This window comes from Gossypium hirsutum, chromosome D01 (genome assembly GCF_007990345.1).
Source record: "Gossypium hirsutum isolate 1008001.06 chromosome D01, Gossypium_hirsutum_v2.1, whole genome shotgun sequence".
NCBI lineage: Eukaryota > Viridiplantae > Streptophyta > Magnoliopsida > Malvales > Malvaceae > Gossypium > Gossypium hirsutum.
Window position 1 is genome coordinate 51,141,229 of NC_053437.1, and position 22,881 is coordinate 51,164,109.

Below are 22,881 nucleotides of genomic sequence, written 5' to 3' on the forward strand. Positions count from 1 at the left end.
GATGTCATAATTTGAATAAAATTTTAATTTACAATGATTAATTTGGAGCTATTTTTAATACATGGACTAAAACTGAACTTTGCATAAAGAGTCCCGGTAGGCTTTAACCCAAGAGCAACAAGCCTAATCGAATAGGAGGTACCTAAACTATTGAATTTGTTTAAGGTAGATAGACAATTTTTTGATTGATCCGAGTATCTAAATTTTGATTCTATTATTAAAGTTGGTACTTGCTCGTTAGTATCGTTTAAAAAAACATATCAATCAATTAAATTCGTCACATCATCATCTCATTAGAATATGATTAAATATAAATTTTATTTTAATATTTATATTGATATTAAATAAAAATATCTATATTAATATTAAAAAAATCAATTTAATTTTGGAAAACCATAAGAAATGAAAAAGATCTGAGAAATATAAAAAAGTAGGAGGGGTAAATCTCGAAATTCTATCGAAAACCAAGGGGCAATTGTCGACTAACAATTTAAATATCATAAGTCGACGAAAGTCGACACTGTTCACGGACCCCACGCCTTGGCTGCCCTTTTCCCGATATCGCACGTGACTACCCCAATCCCGAACTTTGCTACGTTTTCTTACAAGCAAACCGACACGTGCCAAACGTTGATGATAAATTGGCATACACAACTGACGGAACTCTGGTCCTCTTTTTCCATAATTTTCATAGCTTTCACTCACTCAAAGCTTAAGCGCATTTGCTAATCACAAAAAAATAAATATTGATAAAATATTTCCTATTTTATTGTTCTTCGAAATCAAATCATATATTCTCAAATTCTCTCATCAGATTTTCGACTCTTTCAAGGTATTTTCACTAATTCCTTCTCTCAACGCCTCATCATTTTTACGAAATTATGGATTTTTTTTTCTTTGGGTTACTATGATTGATCGTCAAGTATGTGGAAATGATGCTACTAGAATCATTATAGTAATACTGTTTGTTTTTTTTTGCATGTTTTTTTTTGTTTTTCATACAGCAAAAAAAAAAAAAAAAGGAAGAAGCGTTATTAAAATTTTTAATTGGATTTGTTTCAAGTAACTGGCGAAGTTCTTGAGGGATACGAAGTGTTAACAAGGAAGATGAGTAATAGCGTGGGCCAGAATTTGATACAGCAGCATTTCCTCCGTCCCACGGTTTTAGAGCATCAAAGCAAGCTAAAAGGTTCTTCTGGCATCGCTTCAAATTCCTTGTGTGCCACTGCTTCCCTGAATCAATCGCTAGCTCAGCCACGCAAATATCAGATATCTACTAAATTTTATGGTAACAGTTTGAGTAAGAGGAAGCACAAATTAGCCATGGGGAGCCAACGCCCTCTGGCCTTCATCCCTCAAGCCGTGTTAGCCACCGATCCGGCTTCTGAGGTAAACGCCTTTTCTAGCCTTGCAGCTTTGCTTATGCTTTTTTTCCCCCCTTAATTTTAGAATTTTGCGACACACACTGACGCGATTATGGTGGTTTATTTATTTATTAATCATCAACGGAGCACCGGTTCAATTGCGAAATTACTAAATTACCTTGAGAGTGCTTTTGTCTTTTATTATATAATAAATCAAACTAAAACACCACTCACGTTACTATTGTAATCAAAATATGAATTAGTTTTTATGAATTTTTAATAAATATATTTGTTATATACTTTTTTTCACCCAGGTGTGCTATAAATCTAGTATATAGCAAATGGGATTAATCCTTCCTGTACCTGTTTTACCTTTAAAAATGAATATTCTGACAACAATAGTTGTATTCTGCATTTTTGGATTTTGATATGATCTTTCAATTATATATTAAAAAAATGCTGAAAAAAATGGCTGTAAATCGTTTAGAGCTTTTCAAAATTTTCTGCCATATTTTGAACTTTTTTTTTCCTTCGTTTTGCTAAGAAGATTATTTTTTTCTTTTCTTTTTTTGACATAAATGATACCGTTGCTACATATAGATAATTACAATCACAATTATGATTATGAATAATGCGTATCTGAATAGTTATAACCATAATTAACTATTAAAAGGTACAATCCAATTGAAATATAATATATCTGGATTTGCAATGGAATAAAACTAGATAACACACATGGTGGGATTTAAATCAGAATAAAATCTGAACCAAAACTCATGCATGATTTTAATACGGGGTCTAAATACTGAATTTTTGGTAGTAATAGGAGTAAGGATGATGATCCAAGTGGTGGTTGTTTCACTGTAGCAGTTAAATCTGCATCTTTGGATAAATAAAACATACACTTATCCAGGAAAAAGAGAATGTACTGCATTGCAGTTTAGCTTTTGTTTCATTTTTAGCCTATTGTTCTAAGTGCATATTATGCTAGTTTGGTCACTATCAAATTGAGTTGACTTTTTTCCCCAAAATTTATGCAAGGGATTCTTTCTCTGGGTCACTCTTTAACTGTTGAACTCTTAGACCAATTTACTACAACTTATACTCGAGCATGAAAGGATAGAAACCGGCTATAATATATCTTTGTGGCAACCTATTTTGGGTTTGAAGAAGCACTTGCATAAATTGCATAAAACATGTATTACAATCCATTGAAAAGAGGTTTATTGGATAAATGTACATTTTGTAATGTTCTCAGACATCTGAATCTTGCTTCCTGTTATCTTGTATATCCTTTCATAAAATGGTATTTGTTCCTTTCTTGAGTGGGGATACATAAACAAATATTCATATTTCTTTTGTGTTTGTTTGAAACAAAACCGATTATATCTGATCTGATTTCCTTCTGATGATATTTGTATGGCACAGAATTTTGTTGCATTGTTTATCAAAAATTTTTGAAGAATTCTTATTTTGCTGCAGAATCTCGGAAAATTCAACATCGACGGGAATATTGAATTGCAGGTAGTTATAGCTTGGTGCTAACTAATTTTGCCAAGCTATATGCTTCTCATAGACTGCTGGTTTAATTGACTTTAGCTTGGAATTTGAAGCTCCTTTCTGTCTTATACCGGCTAAAAAATCACCCATTTTACTTGACCAGGTTGACGCTAGTGCTCCTACTTCAGGGTCTATCACAAACGTAAATTTTAGAGTCATGTATACTAGTGACTCTTTGCTCTTGCACTGGGGTGCAATACGTGGTAGCAATGAGTAAGTTCACTTCTACTGGTTGATGGATTATGTTAACCTTACATTTGATTTTGATTTTCAAGTTCTGATATTGAGTTTCAGTATATGGCCGTTTGAGAAAGCTCTGCTCTTTTTTTCTCTTTGTTGACAGCAAGTGGGTACTTCCTTCACGTCAACCGGAAGGGACCAGAAACCACAAGAATAGAGCCCTAAGAACTCCATTTGTGAAGGTTAGTGCCGAAAAGTGACACAAAAAATTTAGTTTTGACCCGTCCTAACAGATTTATCTACATATTGCATGATGCTTTTGTAGTCTGGCTCCAGTTCATATTTAAAGTTAGAAATTGATGATCCTCAAATACAAGCTATAGAGTTTCTCATATTTGATGAAGCCCGAAATAAATGGTAAGTATCTGTTGGTTTTGTTTTTACTAAGTTCATAGCATTTAGAAGGGCTACTTAAATAAATATGCTGTTTTCTCTCCCCGTATTGCTATTTGCAGGATAAAGAATAATGGTCAGAACTTTCATGTAAAGTTACCACAGAGGAAGACATTGGTCTCAAACATTTCAGTTCCTGAGGATCTTGTTCAGGTTCAGGCGTATTTAAGGTGGGAGCGAAAGGGTAAACAGATGTATACCCCTGAGCAAGAAAAGGCAAGTAATAAGTTTAATAACCATACAGTTTCACTTCCGCATTTCAGTTTGTTCTTCTTTTTCTGGTCCTTTCATCTTGTTTCATTATTCTTGCTTCTTTTGGCTAGAAGTGAATTTATTGAATTTTGATATCCTCTTCCATAAGTTTCATGCTCCCTCATTAATTAGCCCATTGAAATAGGTTTCAGGCTTTATCTTTTTCTTTATTTATCCTAAGAGTTAACCGTCAATGTTTCATGAATTAATTAATACTTAAAACGAATTTTTCTTCGTTCTTCAAAAAAAAGAAAACTAATTTTTCTTTGTGTGCCATAATATAAGCAGCTCCAGAGATGTGCTTTTAACAGAATGTTTCTATACAGTGGAGCAATTTATTATGCATCAGATAAAATTTTAAGACATGCCCCACTACTGGTGACAAAAAGTTTTGGCTGCAATATCTTAAGAATTCAAGAAATAGTCTAAGTTCTTGTTGTAATTGCATTTTAGACTTTTCAATTAGTGGAGCCATCTTAAGAGAAAAGCAGGATTATCATTGATCAATGCAGATATGTAAATCATGAATTATAGACTTCTTTTTTCCTTTGAATTTCAAAGCAGTATGAAAGAGTACTATCAGTTTTATATCTCTTTACTTGTCTCAAAGAACTTTCCTTTGCCATAGGAGGAATATGAAGCAGCTCGTGCAGAGATATTGGAGGAAATATCCAAGGGTGCTTCTGTGGACGACATCCGGTCAAAAATAACAAAAAAAAGTGGACAAGAATATAAGGAGACTGCTATTAATGAAGAAAATAACAAGATACCTGATGATCTTGTCCAAATACAAGCCTATATAAGATGGGAGAAAGCAGGGAAGCCGAATTATTCACCGGAGCAACAGCTTGTAATTTTCCCTTCTCCTTCTGGACTTTAAGAGTTTTTTTTTTCAAGCTCTTTTTTATTCAAGCAAATTGGACTATTTGATTGCTCATTTTATTTCAGAAGGTTAATGAACCTCTGTCTTGCCATACTAAATACTGACTGAAGCAATGTTTCAATATATTAGAGGGAATTTGAGGAAGCAAGGAAAGAGTTGCAATCTGAACTAGAGAAAGGTGCATCTCTTGATGAAATCCGAAAGAAGATTACCAAAGGAGAAATAAAGACTAAAGTGGCAAAGCAACTGCAGAACAAAAAATATTTTAGTCCTGAACGAATCCAGCGCAAGCAGAGGGACTTGATGCAGCTTCTTAATAAGCATGCAGTAAAAGTGGTAGAAGAAAGTATCTCTGTTGAAGTTGAACCAAAACCATTGACAGCTGTTGAGCCTTTTGCTAAAGAAAAGGAGCTGGATGGCAGCCCTGTTATGAACAAGAAAATTTACAAACTTGGTGAGAAGGAGCTTTTGGTAAGATAAGAAGTCTCTTTAATTCTGCCTTCTGTCTTTCACATGCAAAAACTTTTGAAGTTTGACTACTTCCAAATATTCCAGGTACTTGTAACCAAACCTGCTGGTAAGATAAAGATTCACCTAGCTACTGATTTGGAAGAACCTCTTACCCTTCACTGGGCTCTATCTGAAAAAGATGGAGAGTGGCTGGTAAGATTCCTTAAACTATAACGATCCTTAACAAGACATTGAACTTTGGGATTTAATTCAGAAAAATTTGAGACTAGTTTATGTGAACCATTTTCAGGCACCACCACCTGCTGTTCTCCCTCCTGGTTCAGTTTCTTTAGAAAAGGCTGCTGAATCAAAATTTTCAACAAGCACTTCTGGTGATCTTCCTAAACAGGTTCACTAAGTAGATTTCAATCTTGTCATGCGTGCCTTAGGACTGAAGTCCAATGATGCACATAAATTGGATTTTCTGTGATTTAAAATATAATAAGGTTAAAGACTGTCCCCATATTTATATCCTGAAATCTTATTTAGGTGCAATGCATTGAGATGGAGATTGCGGATGGCAATTTTAAAGGGATGCCATTTGTTCTTCTGTCTGGTGGGAAGTGGATAAAAAATAATGGCTCTGACTTCTATGTAGAATTCAGCCAGAGATTCAAGCAAGTTCAAAAGGTTGTTTCTTGATTTCGACCAGGAAATTTTTGGGTCCATCTACATGTTTTGAATATGTTATCAGTTATTTTCAGTTTGAAGTGCCTTCTCATATGATTAACTGGAGTTTTCTTGTGAAAACAAGGATGCTGGTGATGGCAAAGGTACTTCAAAGGTTTTACTGGATAGAATAGCTGCACTGGAGAGTGAGGCGCAAAAGTCTTTTATGCACCGGTCAGTGAACTTCTGGGACTTGGACTTCAATTTCATCACCAACTATTTCTCATTTATGATATTGCTGAGTTGGTTATTAGGAATTTAGTTATCTTTATAGCATTCAATACAAGTATAATTTGCATTATAGCTTCTGGAAATCTACAAGGGAGATAGTTTATGAGAACATTGTGTTTGGAGTTGTATCTTCTTTCCTAGAAAATGCAGATAATCTGTCCATATTATGGGTATATTATTTATAGATAAAGTTTTTTACTCAAATCAAGTAATCACATTTTAATGCCTTCTGTCCTTGAACATGGTAGAGCTCTTTAAATCTTGCCTTTTTTCTCTCAAGCACACACAAGCCGCTGTTGTGTTTCTTTTGGCTCCCACTTGTCTTGATATGGTTCCATGTGTGACTGGAGGTTGAAATTTCACTCATCAGTTTAGTCAAGTCCTAAAATCTTTGAATTTCTCTCATTATACTCATATTTTACTTGAAATGAGACCTTAATAGTTTTATGTTCAGTTTTCCACTGTTCTTCAAGTAGTAAGTCTTGCTGTGTCCCTTTTTCAGGTTTAATATAGCGTCAGACTTAATGGACCAAGCTAAAAATATCGGTGAATTGGGTCTTGCTGGGATATTGGTGTGGATGAGGTTTATGGCTACAAGGCAGCTCATATGGAACAAAAACTACAATGTGAAACCACGGTATGCTTTAAATTAATTACAAATTTTATGCTGTGCATGATGATCATGTGAATGCAAATGTAATTGTTATTTTTGTTTTGTGCAGCGAGATAAGTAAGGCACAGGATAGACTGACTGACTTGCTACAGAGTATTTACACCACTCATCCACAGCATCGGGAGCTTTTGCGCATGATTATGTCTACCGTTGGTCGTGGAGGCGAAGGGGATGTGGGACAAAGAATTAGGGATGAAATACTGGTCATCCAGGTCAATCTTGAAGAACATGTTCCTATCTTTTCTGGTTTTCTTGTTTTATTTTTACTTGAACTAACTGTTCTCATTCTATCCCAGAGAAACAACGATTGCAAGGGAGGAATGATGGAGGAATGGCACCAGAAGTTACATAATAATACCAGTCCCGATGATGTTATAATCTGTCAGGTATCAGATACGTGAATTCAGTGAAAATTCTTTTTTAGTTTCCATCAGCTAACAGAACATATGCTTGCAGGCATTGATTGATTATATTAAAAGTGACTTTGACATCAGTGTCTACTGGAAGACCCTAAATGAGAATGGAATAACAAAGGAGCGCCTCTTAAGTTATGATCGTGCTATCCATTCTGAACCAAGTTTTAAGAGAGATCAGAAGGATGGTCTTTTGCGTGATCTTGGACATTATATGAGAACCTTGAAGGTCTGTTGCTTAAACCTTTATGGTTGTATTCATTATAGTTTTCCTTTTTTCATTGGCACCTTATTGTGTGAATGGGATATTCTTGTAGGCATCCATTCACTTCTAAAGACTATCATTCTGTTCCTTAGCTGTACTTTTTTCTCATTATGTTTCTTCTGCTTTCCATTATGCTGGATTAATTTTATTCAATTTCTTCCCATTGGCTTATATATGAGGTTGCATTTTGTTGATAGTTTCTCTCTAATTATCATTTATGCATAGGCGGTTCACTCTGGTGCAGATCTTGAGTCTGCTATTTCTAATTGCATGGGCTACAGAGCGGAGGTAATATTAGAAGTAAAGTGAAATTTCCCAGATGAAGTATTATTGTCAGCCTTTTACAGGAGCTTTCTTTGTGTTCAGGGTCAAGGTTTCATGGTTGGGGTGCAAATAAATCCTATACCTGGCTTGCCATCAGGATTTCCAGTATGTTTAACTTTAGCTTCAGTTTTATTTCAAATGTTCTATTTTATTTTAATTTTTTCCCTGAAAATGTTTATCAAATATTTAAGATACACTCATAACAGGACTTGCTTCGATTTGTTCTTGAACACATTGAAGACAGAAATGTAGAAGCCTTGCTTGAGGTATGTAACATTTGATCGGAAATGTATAATCATTGTTCCCATTTGTTTCCTCGGATAGACTGATTTTCAACCCCTCCTTTCACAGGGCTTGCTTGAGGCTCGTCAAGAGCTTAGACCACTGTTGCTCAAGTCTACTGGCCGTCTAAAAGATCTATTGTTTTTAGACATTGCCCTTGACTCTACTGTTAGGACAGCTATTGAAAGAGGTTATGAGGAGCTGAATAATGCTAGACCAGAGGTAAATCCTTCATCTTCCCCACATCCTATGTATCTTACATTTAGTATTTCTTTGCAATGCTGTTCCCGGATTTGTATATTTATTTCATGGCATAGTGGATGATCTTTGTATATTTATTTCATGGCTTCTTGTGCATTGTGCAGAAAATCATGCATTTCATCACTCTTGTTCTAGAAAACCTTGCGCTTTCTTCAGATGACAATGAGGATCTGGTCTATTGTTTGAAGGTAAATTACTGTCATACAGAGCTATGGTTGTGTTCTTATTTCTTAAGGGCATCAATAGATTCTAAAATTAAAACTTTTTGGGGGCAGATCTGATTGCTGACAACATTTACTCATCTGTGCCAAAGATTCTATCAAAATGTATTTCAATTTGTGATAGCAGATGAAAGGATCCTTGTAGCTTTGAAGTTAGACTTCAAGCTTAACTTTTGGTAAAAGTATATGTTACACGATAACCACTCTTTTTCTAGTGCTAGGTTGCTTTGTAGAGTTCAATAGCTACAATAGTCCCCTTTTGCAAGTTCAGGAGATTTGGAAGAGAGCATATTGAAATAGTATTGAAGAAAAGAAGCTTGCCAAGATTGTTAAACATTGTATATACTGGTTGGAATTCTTTCATGTAGTTCTTCTGTGGAATGGTTTGACAGTCCATTGCTTGAAGCCTTAAAAACTTGAATATTTCACTCCACTTTAACACAGTGCCAGATAGATACTGATTCACTAAGCCAATCTTCCCTCTTCCAGCACTAATGGTTAGCCGCACCATGAAAAAATTAATTACTACCATATTTATGTGCATGGATTGCTTACTTATGTACTTTGCAGAAAGATAACGTTAAAGAACACCATGAAACTTTTTCTTTATGGAATGTAATCTCAGAGATGTCTCTGTGACGTTTAAATCATGGATGATAACTTCGACTTCATAACGTATGCAGGGATGGCACCATTCCATAAGCATGTGCAAGAGTAAAAGTGCTCACTGGGCATTGTATGCAAAATCAGTACTAGAGAGAACTCGCCTTGCACTGGCTAGCAAAGCTGAGACGTACCAGCGTATTTTGCAACCATCAGCAGAATATCTTGGCTCATTGCTTGGAGTAGACCAGTGGGCTGTATGTTATTATAGATCTCGAATTTGGTCACCGTAAATTTTTATGCTGTTACTAGATGTTGATCTCATTATAAAATAGAAAGATAAAGCATATTCGTTGAATTTTCTTCTAGATCAACATATTCACAGAAGAAATTATCCGTGCTGGATCAGCTGCAACTTTATCCTCTCTAATTAACAGACTTGATCCTGTTCTTCGAGAGACTGCTCATCTTGGCAGGTTGGTATATAATCATTTGTCTGCTGACTCATTATTAGAATATATTGGCAGTGAAACAAATTTTATGCTACTATACCTAGGCTTAATCATTTAAGAAGATTTTTTCATGGAATTAAGACATGATTCTGTCACTTATTGGAACTTACTAATGCAACTTTTCTGTCCTGCAACAGTTGGCAGGTTATCAGTCCAGTTGAGGTTGTTGGATATGTTGAAGTTGTGGACGAGCTGCTTTCTGTGCAGAATAAATCTTATGATCGACCTACTATTTTAGTGGCAAAAAGTGTAAAGGGAGAGGAAGAAATTCCGGATGGTACGATTGCTGTGTTGACCCCTGACATGCCAGATGTTTTGTCACATGTTTCTGTCCGAGCAAGAAATTGCAAGGTGATTACCTGGTGCTTTGAGATTTCTTTGTAGCTGATAATTTATTGTGCGTTTAAGATGGATATAATACCAACTGCAGGTTTGCTTTGCTACTTGTTTTGATCCTAATATTCTGGCTGACCTACAAGCAAAAAAAGGGAAACTGTTGCGCCTAAAACCTTCATCTGCAGATGTAGTTTATAGGTACTGCTATCTCTAACTTAATTCTGAATTTGTCTAACGTATCATGAAACCATGACGTGAAGTTAAACAAACCTCTTGTTTTTATACTAGCAAAGCTAATTTGAATCTTGCTCCTTTTTTCATGCATTATTCAAGTGAGGTGAAGGAAGGTGAGCTAGTTGATTCAAGTTCAAGCAACTTGAAGGGAGATGGTCCATCTGTCACTTTGGTCAGAAAGCAGTTTGTTGGTAAATACGCCATATCAGCAGAGGAGTTTACACCTGAAATGGTTAGGCTTGCAAAATCTTACTCTTTTTATCTCCAAAACTTTACTTTGTTCTTTCTTAACCTACTGAGTTACAATGAGATTGAGTATAGAATTTTTTAAGCTTCTGTGTGTTCCTGAACTATGTTTATGAATGGTGCACATCTAATTTATGCATGGGGACATTTTTCTGTCCTAGGTTGGTGCTAAATCACGCAACATCTCATATCTAAAAGGAAAAGTGCCATCTTGGGTTGGGATTCCCACATCAGTTGCCCTTCCATTTGGAGTATTTGAGAAGGTTCTTGCAGATGAAGCAAACAAGGTTAGACTAATTCTGAACTTTAACCATCTCCCTGCTTTCTTAACTCATACATATATGCATTTTTGTTTACGGTGACTTCATTTGGGGGTTATATTTCCATTTTGGAATGTTATCTAAGAGCTTTTTAGCAATTTCTTTTTTCATTTTTAGTTTTTTGGAAACATGTTTGTGCTGCTTCCTGAAAATGAAATATTCTAAAAATGTTGGAAACTTGTTTTCATTTTCAGCTCAATATTCAGGAAGGTTTGAACAAAAATATTAAGTTCAAAAAATGAATTTGGGTATAAAAAAACCCAATGTAAAAACAGGCTGGTTTTGGTCATAGCTTTTTTTTAAGCTCAACCTTGTCCTGTTCGTTTTACCATTGGTTGTACAAATCTTTGAGATATTTGTTCTTTTCAAGAGAGACCGATCATTATGTGTAAAATTTGAGTTGGCTCACGAGCTTGGACCGTGCTAGACAGTTGGGCGTTTCTTGGGCAGTCACAAAGCTTCTTAATGCCCGGAACGACCCCTATAAGGTTCAAACCTTGGACATGTTTAGTATTTACATATTAATATAATATCATATACAAAAATGAGTAGTAGAGTGGTTTACCCGCATCTTTTAGTACAGAGGTTTAAATTCCAGCACTTGCAACTGCAAGTTTCCCTTTTGGTATTTAGCCCTTTTTGTACCAAATTATATTATATATATCTTCATAATAAAAAAATAAACAAAAACAATTACTTTATAAATAAAATAATAAATTTAATATAAAATAATTAATTCAAAATTTAGTAGTTACACAGTATATAATTTTGTTTTAGTAAAAGAATGATGATAAATATAAAAATAATGATGATAAATTACCTGAAAATATATTATATTCAAAATCTAATATAATTTTAAGTTAAAATTTTATAATATTAGTTAATATATAAAATATAATTTTAATAACTTATTAATTAATATTACTATTAAGTACCATCATTAATATTGTAAAATATTAGCCCAATTAATATTAATAATTAATAATTACATAAAATTTTAAATAGAGTTATGTAATAATTCCAGTTATAACTGTAAAACATATATTCAATAGGTGTTGTGACCCACACCCAAGGTTTGAATCTTGAGGCACACCCTTCTCTTCCAGAGTATCAGAAAAAAAAAATTCTATGCATTAATAGAATCATAAACTGCCCTTTATTGTTCTTTAATTTTTTTTTAATAGAATCATAAAATTCTATGCATTAATAGAATCATAAACTGCATTAAAATAATACTCGTCAATACAATTTAAATTATATATTCTGTAATAATTTACATTAATATGATTATACATTATGTTCAATAATTTTATTTTAATAATATTAAATTCTTAGGAAGTGGATCAAAAGTTGCAAATTTTGAAGAAGAAGTTAGGAGAAGGAGACTTTGGTGCACTTGAGGAAATCCGTCAGACGGTTCTGCAGCTGAGGGCACCATCCCAATTGGTATGTATTTTACTAGTTGAACTTGAGATGTTTCTTCTGCTAAGATTTCAATGCTTATTTGATAGCAATCATAGCATCACCAGCTTGAAACAATATTTTGTTGAGTTGTTCTCTGGATGAGAAGTTTTTGATTGTCCAAATCCTTTGCCCAAGAAAAATTTCCCTTCTGCATTCTCCTACGGTTGTATCTCCATGTGAATCTGAATTTTCTCAATAATTTTTTGCCTCCCTAAGTTTATTGTATCTAAGAAAATGATTGCACTTCTGGCTAGGAGATCTCTTTCACAGGCATTTGATCAGATTTATTTCAATTTCTCATTTATCTTCAGGTGCAAGAGCTGAAGACCAAGATGCTGACTTCTGGCATGCCTTGGCCTGGAGATGAAGGTGAGCAGAGGTGGGAGCAAGCATGGACTGCTATAAAGAAGGTATACCATTTTTTCTGCAAAGAAAGAGCTTATGCCTCTAACACCATGTTTAGATAAACAATTATAAAGGAAAAGAAAGGAAAAATGTAAAGGGAGGAATGTTATGGAAAGGAAAGAAAACAATACGTCATGATTTTTTTTCCAATTACATCCTTTTTATAAACAATTTATAAAAGATTAGAAGGACAAAAAGTATGTTTCACATCCAATTTTCTTTTCAAGGGAAAGTAATGGATACTCAACTTTCTTTACTTTCTCAACTTTCTTTACTTTCCCGTGTTTAAATAAAATAACTTATCCAAACGAGAGAAAGGTTCTTGTTTTCCTTCCCTTTACTTTGATCCTGACATAGGGTAAATTTTGATTCTACAACATGCCATTTCATTCGAATAGTTTTTTATCTGTAATCATACTCCTCTACATGCAATTGTAGGTTCACAATGAGCAATGTCATTGTTCTTTACGTTTTACTTGCATCCAAACAGGAGAAGGATGCCTTTTGTCTTTCTCTGCATTTCAGTTTTTTTTCTCCAATTTCCTTTTCTTAAAATTCTGTGATCCATACACTACGTTTTTTTAGCATTCAGCCACGTTAACTTTTTACCTGTAACTAGGTCTTTTAAAATTTGTTCCTTCTATTCACATAGTTCTTAATTTAATTGCTTTGCTGGCTTGTAGTCACAGATTTCCATTTTGATCTATAGCACTGACATATTTGTTTTATGCTTTCAATCTAGGTATGGGCTTCAAAATGGAACGAGAGAGCATATTTCAGCACCAGGAAAGTCAAACTAGATCACGACTACCTCTGTATGGCTGTCCTGGTTCAGGAAGTAATCAATGCTGACTACGCATTTGTTATTCATACTACTAATCCATCGTCAGGGGACACTTCAGAGATCTATGCTGAGGTATGCATCACATTTATCAATTTTCTATCATGATCTCTTGTTATTTTTTCCCCTTGAGGAAGAAAAATGAATTATTTGATCTCTGTTTGACATAGGTTGTCAAGGGACTTGGAGAAACTCTTGTTGGAGCTTATCCAGGTCGTGCTTTGAGTTTTGTTTGCAAGAAAAACAATCTCAACTCTCCTGAGGTAAAACATGCCTGCATATTTAGTACTGGGTACAATTAACAAAGTAATGCAGAATAAGATTAACCATCAGTACAATTCCCTTACCATCATATTATTGAAAAAATTATATTTGATCACAAAGCAACTAATCATATTCTCCACTAATGATTTCCGACATATTTCAGGTTTTGGGATATCCAAGCAAACCAATTGGTCTCTTCATAAGGCGTTCCATTATCTTCCGATCTGATTCTAATGGTGAAGATCTAGAAGGTTATGCAGGTGCTGGCCTTTATGACAGGTAATCTCCTTCCAAACTCCCTTGCAGAAAGCGTGCAGTGTGCTTATTATTTGATGTGTTTGATTTTTCCTTTCGTTGGGACTGAACTGTCCTTTAATGGAAAACTGTTCCATCTTTCTGAATTGTTAGTGATCAATGTCTATTATTTTATTCTTCCGGAGATGCTCATGAAGTGAACATTTACGGCTGAAGGAAGCAGGGTCCAATCTGCCTTATTGTTTTTCATGCATGGGGCATGGTTAGATTTTTATATAGTAACTGCTTTTCTAGAGCGTAGAGGAATCTCCAGATGGCCAATACTAGCGCATCTAAAAGTCTAGCACTTGTTCTTGGCCTTTGCAATTCGGTCTAACAAAGAAATTTACTTCTCATATGATCTAGTTCACCTAATTCTTTTAAAAAAAAACTTTTGCACGTACGCTTAATAACACCAATCTTTTTTGTGCAGTGTGCCAATGGATAAAGAAGAGAAAGTGGTGGTTGATTACTCATCGGACCCGTTGATAAACGATGGCAAGTTTCAACAAGCAATCCTTTCTAGCATTGCTGGTGCAGGAAATGCCATAGAGGAACTGTATGGATCTCCACAAGACATAGAAGGTGTGATCAGAGATGGGAAGGTGTATGTTGTCCAGACAAGACCCCAGATGTGATCCTCTCATTTGTTTCATTTTAGCATAATTATATTCTTTGGGCAGTGTTTTTTTGCCTATGCCGAGGTTGTAAAATGAGTAAAACATACAACACTGAAGAAGAGGTGAAAATGAAATAAAAACAAAATGCATAAAGAAAGAATAAATAATCTAAACCGCAGAACTAAAAACTTGTTTGTACGTGTATGCATACATTATATGAAGATGTTTTGTGGGGTCCTATTTTATCTACTCTTAAATTTAGACCTTTTACTTCTTTTCTTTTAATTGACAAGACTATTAGATAAATTTTTTCTATTCAGATATTGGATTCTATAGTATTTTTAAAATTAAAAATTAGCTTAAGTGGGGGAGGAGTACTGGGATTGAGAGAGCTAGACTGAGAGTCACAGTTTTGGTCGAAGCAAAATGTAAGTTTTGTTCATGTGGGCCTAAACACATTCATTTGTAGTTATTTAATCAAGGTATGATGCCGAGAAACAGCCTTATCATCTGCCCGTACTACTTGCTTGACAATATTTTTACCTAACTTAATATTAAAATTATCCTAAAATATATCATTTTTATTATTAATTTTTAAGGACATAAATATTATATTCTCTCAATCATATATGATATCTTATTTAATTTAATTTTAATTAAACTACTTAAAAATAATAGAAAATTTGGGAAAGAGAGTGCCAACATGTTGAAACCTTTTGCAGGAACAATATATAATCAAAAGTGAAATTTGAAAATATTGAAATCAATAGTTAAACACTAAAAAACTGATAAAAATTATAAAAATGATGAACATAGAAAAACTGAAACCCAGTCATCAAAAATTAAAAAGCCTAGAAAAACATTAGAAATTGGAATTTGGGATGATTCAATTAAAAAAAACTAAAAGTTATTTGAAAATTATAAAATAAGAAAACATGTTCATTTTTTTAAAATTTTTTTAAATTTTTTACTAATTTAATTATAGTTAAGTTAGAGAAAATACTAAATATGGTGAAGTGTATAATGATAATTTTATATTTTTAAAAGTTGATGTGAAATTATTTTATTGGTGCCTAAAATCTCTAGTTGTTAAGATCATCTTTTTATAAATGATAATAATGTTAAAAAGTTATACAAATTTAATAAAAAACAATTTTTTTCAAGTTATTAATTTTTAAAATTATAAATATAGTTTTAAATTATTAAATTGTTTTTCAATTATTATCATTATACATAATTAATAAATTTTATTCAAACATAATATTTTATTATTCTGAGCAAATGTAACTTATTTTGGTCTAAATTTAGTAACAAATAAATTAATCTATTAAAGGTATGGACTTAATTTATCATGCTAATTGCATAATCAACAAAATGTGAGGGACCAAATCTGGAATTAGCCCATTATCCATTTCCCCAAGGTGTCACTATGCCAATATCCATAGACACTCTTTTTATGTATAGTTATATAGATTTGAGAGTTTAGTTGAAGATATTAAATTAATAATTATATTATTTCCAAAAATTAACTGTTTGAAAAGGTCACGTTTGGCTCCAATTAACTTTATTTTTTAAAATAAAATTGTATTGAGAAATAAATTAAAAATAACATGTCTTTTCAGTCCAAATTATTTGACGATTCCTTGATTTTTGTCCGTTACATATTAGTCTTGTAGGTCCATTTGAATGGGCGCTAAGTTTTAGCGAGGTTAAAAAAGAAACTCTGTTTGCTCTTGGTAGCATGTTTGGTTTTATTTTGTCTTTTGGTATTCTTGTTTTTTTTTTTTTGAAGTTTTTTGAAGTTTTGTTTCGTCTTTTTTAATTTTTTTTATGTTAGTTTTGGCGAGAAGACAAGATGGAGAAGGAAATGGAAGGCTTAAATATTAAAGATGAAGAAGATGCTTGAATTTCATTGCCAATAGATCGGGAGGGGCAACAATCGACTTACAAGTTTTGTTTGGTTGGTTGTTTCTTAACATCAAGTACTGTTTATTTCCTAGCTATGAAAAATACTACGGTAAATCTTTGGCATCCCTTAAGGGGAGTACTTGTAGAGCCCAATTTTCGCCCGGGCCCAGGCAAACAATAACCAACCAAAAATAATAAAGTTCAAGTCCATATTACAAACTCAAAACCCCTAGCCCAAATAATACTCAAGCTTAATAAGCCAACTCTACCCCGAACGGCCCAAATCCCTAGACCGTTTACAGAAACTCGGCCCGTAACATAAACACTTCAGCAAACCTTAGGGCGCCGCTCTTGCCTCCACACAGCCCCAGCGCCGTATGCCTCCTCGCGTGCCCACCACGCGCGTGCCTCTGGCCCTTTCCACGTCACCATACGAACGACCTCTTCCGTACGATGGTTGCACCTGCAAAAACACGCAGCAAGAAAAGCAGGAAGAGAACAACAGCAGAGCAAATAGGCTAGCAAAAAATAATAGAAAAAAAAAGAACAGAGCAAAAAATATATCTCTATTTTGTAATTTTTTTTTCGGCTATATAAAAACCCATTTTTCAGAATCTGTGGAGGACACGCATATTGTAGGAGAAAAACGAAATCAATACACAAGGAAGGTTTTCTTTTTCTCTTTTCTCGATTGGGTTCCTTTTTCTTTGCCTTTTCTTTTTTCTGTTTTGCTGTTAGCCCTATACATAAGCATATACATATAATAAGAGGGAAAGGAAGTACTTACCTCGGTGACCCTGTCGTCGTTCTCATCGGTTTCGTGGATACCAGAGAGGCTAGGCACGATTTTAGCCTGAGAACGGCGCAAAAGGAGAGGGGAAAGGCAAAGTTTTTTCTGTTTTTTTTAAGTGGCCGAATAACCTTGTTTAGGGTTTTAAAATTGGTTCTTTTGGGGTGTTGAAACGGTGTCGTTTGGGGCCTGAATCAGTGGCCACCAAAACGGCGTCGTATTTGCATACCCGCACGTCCAACCCGACCCGAACCAGCTAGATCCACGCGTTTTGGCCACTGGTGGTATATTTTGGCGCTTAGTCCCTCGCCTTTAAAGCGCATCCAAATCAGTCTTTTTATTTTTTTTAGATTTTGCCTGATATGTCACTGTTGTTTCATTTTGGTCCCTTCTGCCAATATGCGTTTTGAAGGGCGGGGAATATTTCCCATTTAATCCCTCATGTAATGCACAGGCTTCATTTTGCCTTCTAATTTCCTTTCCTTTTATCTATTTTTAGATTTTTTTCCTGAATCACTGTTTTAATACCAATTTAGTCCTCTATTTTGTTATTATTGCTATAAAATTGCTTAGTTAATTATTATTACCTTTGTTATTATTGGTATTACTATTATATTAGTTCATATGTTCACTTTTTTATATATACGTAATTTTTTTATATCTAATATACTAGTATGTTTTTTACGTTAATCTAATATTATCTATCTATTTTTAATAATTTTATTTTCATGATACATTTTTAGTTTTTATGTATATACTTTCATGTTTTAAATGTCAATAATATTTTTGTGTAATACTATTTCATATGTATATATATGCACCATTTATACTAAATTATTTTGTTGTATGTATACGCAATATATATTTAATTTCATATTACTATACATATACATATTTTTTTTCTATTTCATAATATGGATTTCTTTTTAAATACTCTATTATATATTTTGCTCATTTAAACTCTTTTTATATTGCCATATATACTATTGTATGAAGCTTTTCGTTCTGTTATTTATTTCAATTAACTTATGTATATTATCTTATAAATTTTTATAATATTGACAGTCAAATTCATTCACGTTTTACTTATTTTCATTGATATTTTATATTTCAAACCTTTGTGTATTTCGTTTGAATTCTTTTATTTATACAATTTTCAATTCTTTTCTTTGTTATGCTTTTGAATTAGTGTGCATGATGTTTCATTCGAGACTAATTTTCCACGTCGTTTAGCCTTTAATTGTTAATATTGGTATGGATATTATATGGGATTATTGCTTGTGTATGTAAGTATTACGTTGAAAGGTTATTTGTATTCATTAGGGTACACTTTATCTTACGAATTATTATTTTGCATCATCAATCCATCTCACTTTATTTGTTTAAAAGATTACGTTTAATATTATTTAAGTATCAAAACCAATTTATTCAAAAATCTTCAAGATAAAGTAAAGTTCGGTATTTGGAACCTTCGAAAGAATTGAGCCCTAACGTATTGGGTTCCAAATTTCTTCGTTGAATCTAAATGATCGAGATTTTCCTTTAATCAAAACGCCAATAAAAAGCTCATTCTCGAGAATTCAATACGTGGTGTCCTAACACATTGGATATGACATATTGTTTTCTCGAAACGAGGATTTTTTTCTAACGAATGAATAAAGGCAATATTCGATATTTGGGATATTTTGAAATCGAGCCCTAACTTACTGGGTCTTGCTTTTCTCATCTAATCCAAATAATCGGATATCCTTCTCAAAATGCATGGGTTTTAAAAGTTAAAAGATAAACCTAATTTTGATGATTGAATTGTCGCACCCTAACTCACTGAGTGTGGTAATTTATTCAAAATGAGTGCATCTTATTATTCACCGCGATTTATTCAAATTCAAGATAAAGGGATCACATTTTAAAATCTTTTCAAAATTTCGACATTAAGACATTAAACAATCGATTCGGTACCAATTTTGGGTGTTACGAGGGTTCTAACCCTTCCTTGTGCGTAACCGACTCCCGAACCTGTTTTTCTCAAAATTCGCAGACCTAAAATTATTTTAAAGGTGATCCGATCACACCTCAATAAAAGATCGGTGTCGACTCCAATTTTCATTTTTTCAAAGTCGATCCCTGTTTTTCAAACTTATAAAAGATGGTTTCGACAGTACTGATATTAGATTTAGGAGAAAAAAGGTTTCTTTTCAAGTTTTTCCATGAGATGGATATCAAGCATGTAATGGAAGGGCCCATAGACTTTCAATAATCACTTATTGATTAATCATTGTTTGGAGAACAATGAAGACCCAGTGCAAGTTCCTCTGGTATTTTCACCTTCATGGGTTCAGGTTAATGATCTTCCTCTCGATTTCTTTTCAGAAAGTGTGGCAAAACAACTGGGGAATTTTGTTGGATGTTTTGTAGAGTATAATGTGAAACCTCTGAGTAAAGGATTAATGAGTTTCTTGCATTTTAGAGTAGAGGTGGATATAAGGAAGCCATTGAAAAGAAGAAAGAAGATCATGTTATCCTTATCAAATTCAACTTATGTCTCCTTTTGATATGAGAGGTTGACTTTATTTCATTTTCTTTGCGGGCGATTAGGACATAATGATAAATTTTTCCCTGTCCGATTAACAAAAGGGGATGAGGTTTTAGAGCTGGGATGGAACTCAAATCTGAAAGCACAATTTAGAAGAGCTGTGGTTGAGAATAGCGTCTGGTTTAGGAGGTAAGGGATGACAAATTTTGGGAAAAAAATCTAACAAGCCATGATTTGGGGAGAAATCAATGGGAGAATGTTAGAAGAGATTTAAGATAGAAAATAAATCCAATATTAGGATTTAATTTAGAGGGATTTACTAAAAAATAGAAATGAATTCTATGAGATCTTCCAGTGGTGTGGGCCAATTTGAAATGGACCATGATATTGAGGAAAGCTTGCCGCACAGTTGGACAGAAAGAAAAGGCCCAAGATAATCTTTTTGGACTCTAGCGTTTCAGGAATGGAAGATTCGATGGGTACCACGAATGAGCAAAACAATGTTTGTTCCCTTATGATATCGATGACCCGACCGGGAACCATGAAAATGATAAGTTGAAACGTTCGTGAATTGAGGAGTACGTGGGCGATTCGAAGACTTCATCACATGCTGGAGATCTACAATCCCCAAATTGTCTTCTTAATGGAGACTAAGCTGAATAGTGATCGAATGGAAAGGGTCTGAAAGCGATGTGGATTTTCTAATGGAATTAATGTTTCAGCAAATGAAACGAGAGGGGGGCTTGGTTTAGCTTGGAACGAAAATGAATTGGTCCAGTTGCGAAGTTATCCTCAAAATCACATTGATGTTGAAATTTTGATGGATGGCAATGTTTGTAAATGGAGATTAACCGGATTCTACGATTTCCCGGATGTGTGCTTTAGAGAGGAAGGGTGGAATTTATTACAAAGTTTAAGTTGAAATCAAGACTTGCCATGGCTTGTATGTGGAGATTTCAATGAAATTTTATATTCTTTCAAGAAATCTAGTGGGGTGCCAAGAGACGAAAGATGGATGGAATGTTTTCGGAGAACACTTGATAATTGCTGATTAATGGATGCAAGGTATTCTAGACCTTAATTCACTTGGGAAAGAGGTAACCTTCCTAAAACTAATATTCGAGAATGACTTGATAGGGGGTGGCTAATGTTGAGTGGTTTGATTTGTTTTTGAATTTCTCAATAAACCACTTATCGCATTCTTTTTCTGATCATTGTCTCATTTTAATCAAAACCGATCAAGGGGATCAGTAAAGAAGCTGAAAGAATTTTAATTTTGAATTGTGGTGGGTCTTGGAGGAATCCTGTGAAAAGGAAGTAAGGCGTATTTGGGAGTTGAATCCTAGTTTGGTTATGGAGAAACTTGAAGCACTTTCAGCTGGGCTAAAAAGATAGGCAAAATGTATAAAAAGCAAGTGAAACGAAGTTTCTAAAGGCTTGCAAGACAAGTTGGGTCGGTTGTTGGAACTTGATAGCGATGATGATACATTGGTTGAAATAATCGATATGAAAATCCATCTTAATATGGAGATTGAAAAGGAAGAAGCTTATTGGGAGCAAAGAGGCAGGACAAACTGGTTGAAAATGAAAGATAGAAACACCAAATTCTTTCACAGTTTCACATCCCAAAGAAGACGTTCAAATCGTATCTGAAAGTTAGTGGATGAAATGGATAATGTAGCCACGTCAAAAACCAAAGTGGAAGAATTTGCACGCAAATACTTTACTAATATTTTTGCATCAAGAGGAGTGGGCAATATAGAACACATTCTGTCATGAGTGGATACTTGTATAACAGCAAAAATGAATCAAATGCTATTGGCCAATTATACAGATGATAAGGTGGTTTCGACATTGAAATCAATGGGTCCAACAAAAACTACAGTAAGAAAATTACTACAGTAAGAAAGTAAGATAGTATCACTGATATAATAAAATAAGGAAATAAAATGACAAAAAGAGAAATTTTGAGTTATGACAACATTGGGAAGCATATTATGACATATTAATGCAAGAAATGACTAATTCGCAAAAGTGAGAAAAGTTTTGTTGCCCAAGAGTAAATACTTAAAATTTAAGGGGTTAAAATGTAAATATGAAAAAATTGAAGGATCAATAGTGTAAATATTTTAAGGGTAGAATGATCTAGAAACTAAGAAAAATGGATGGATTAGGACCAAATTAAATAGATGAAGACTTATGAGGGACTAAATCGTAATTTTACCAAATTAAGTTATGACCCAAGGATAGAATTTTAAAAGATCTAAAGGGTAAAATGGTCAATTAGAAGAAAGAGAAATCTAGAAAATAATGATAATGTTGGAGATATTTTAGATTAAATAAATAAATAAATATTAATTTATTAATATTTTAATTTGATTTTTTAATAATATTTTATTATTTTATTTAGTATATATATGTGGAAAGAAAGAGGAGAAACCACCATTCCACCATTTTTCTCATGCATTAACGTGAGAAGAAGAAAGAAAGAAAGAAAGAAAGTTTTACTTTCTTTACAATTTAGTCCTAGAAATCAAAAGAATTTCCATAGCCGTCAAGAGAAAAAGATAACAAGAAGACTATAGAGAGCTAGAATATCAAGTTAGATTCAAGTAATAGAAGCTGGAGGAGAGAGAAAATCAAGTTAAAGGTTGAAACTAATAGGACAATGTAAGAACATCAAGATTTCAATATATTTTTAAGTTTGTTATTATTGAAAAAGCATGGAAATGATGCTATATTAGAGTTTTATTAAATAAAGTCTTATGTTCTTGATATATTAGTGAAAGGAAATAAGAGAAAGGGATAGAAAATATCATAGAGAAAATGAATAAGGAAGTTATAAACTTAGAAATCAATATCTTGCATTAAAACAGTTTTAGACAGTAACAGTAGTCCAACTTTGAAAAATCACCAACAATTGTGAGAATCAAATTAGAGTATGAATAAAATATGGAATTAAATATTATT

The 22,881-nt window shown here is 33.5% G+C and overlaps 1 protein-coding gene and 1 long non-coding RNA gene across 3 annotated transcripts; one reads left to right on the top strand and one right to left on the bottom strand.

Moving 5' to 3' along the window:
* Positions 1-604: 604 nt before the first annotated feature.
* LOC107922015 (alpha-glucan water dikinase, chloroplastic) lies at positions 605-14,918 on the top strand. Of its 2 annotated transcripts, none has more exons than XM_016851840.2 (34): positions 605-832; positions 1,064-1,389; positions 2,847-2,888; positions 3,028-3,137; positions 3,268-3,346; positions 3,430-3,521; positions 3,620-3,773; positions 4,438-4,659; positions 4,822-5,163; positions 5,248-5,355; positions 5,453-5,551; positions 5,692-5,832; positions 5,957-6,045; positions 6,605-6,739; positions 6,825-6,987; positions 7,072-7,161; positions 7,232-7,417; positions 7,679-7,741; positions 7,820-7,882; positions 7,984-8,043; positions 8,129-8,281; positions 8,425-8,508; positions 9,225-9,401; positions 9,514-9,620; positions 9,794-10,007; positions 10,087-10,190; positions 10,326-10,458; positions 10,634-10,759; positions 12,128-12,238; positions 12,568-12,666; positions 13,404-13,577; positions 13,673-13,765; positions 13,930-14,045; positions 14,494-14,918. In XM_016851840.2, the coding sequence occupies exons 2-34, from the start codon at positions 1,108-1,110 to the stop codon at positions 14,696-14,698; spliced, it is 4,416 nt and encodes a 1,471-aa protein (XP_016707329.2). In that variant the 5' UTR covers positions 605-832; positions 1,064-1,107; the 3' UTR covers positions 14,699-14,918. The 2 variants fall into 2 exon arrangements, with proteins under 2 accessions (XP_016707329.2, XP_040943313.1); XM_041087379.1 differs by having other exon boundaries at positions 630-832; positions 1,005-1,389.
* A 1,645-nt stretch (positions 14,919-16,563) lies between these two features.
* LOC107921854 (uncharacterized) lies at positions 16,564-17,604 on the bottom strand. The gene is made up of 2 exons (XR_001691115.2): positions 17,376-17,604; positions 16,564-17,051 (listed from the first exon to the last, which is right to left on the bottom strand). It is a non-coding gene; the product is annotated as an uncharacterized lncRNA (long non-coding RNA).
* Between the last annotated feature and the right edge of the window lie 5,277 nt (positions 17,605-22,881).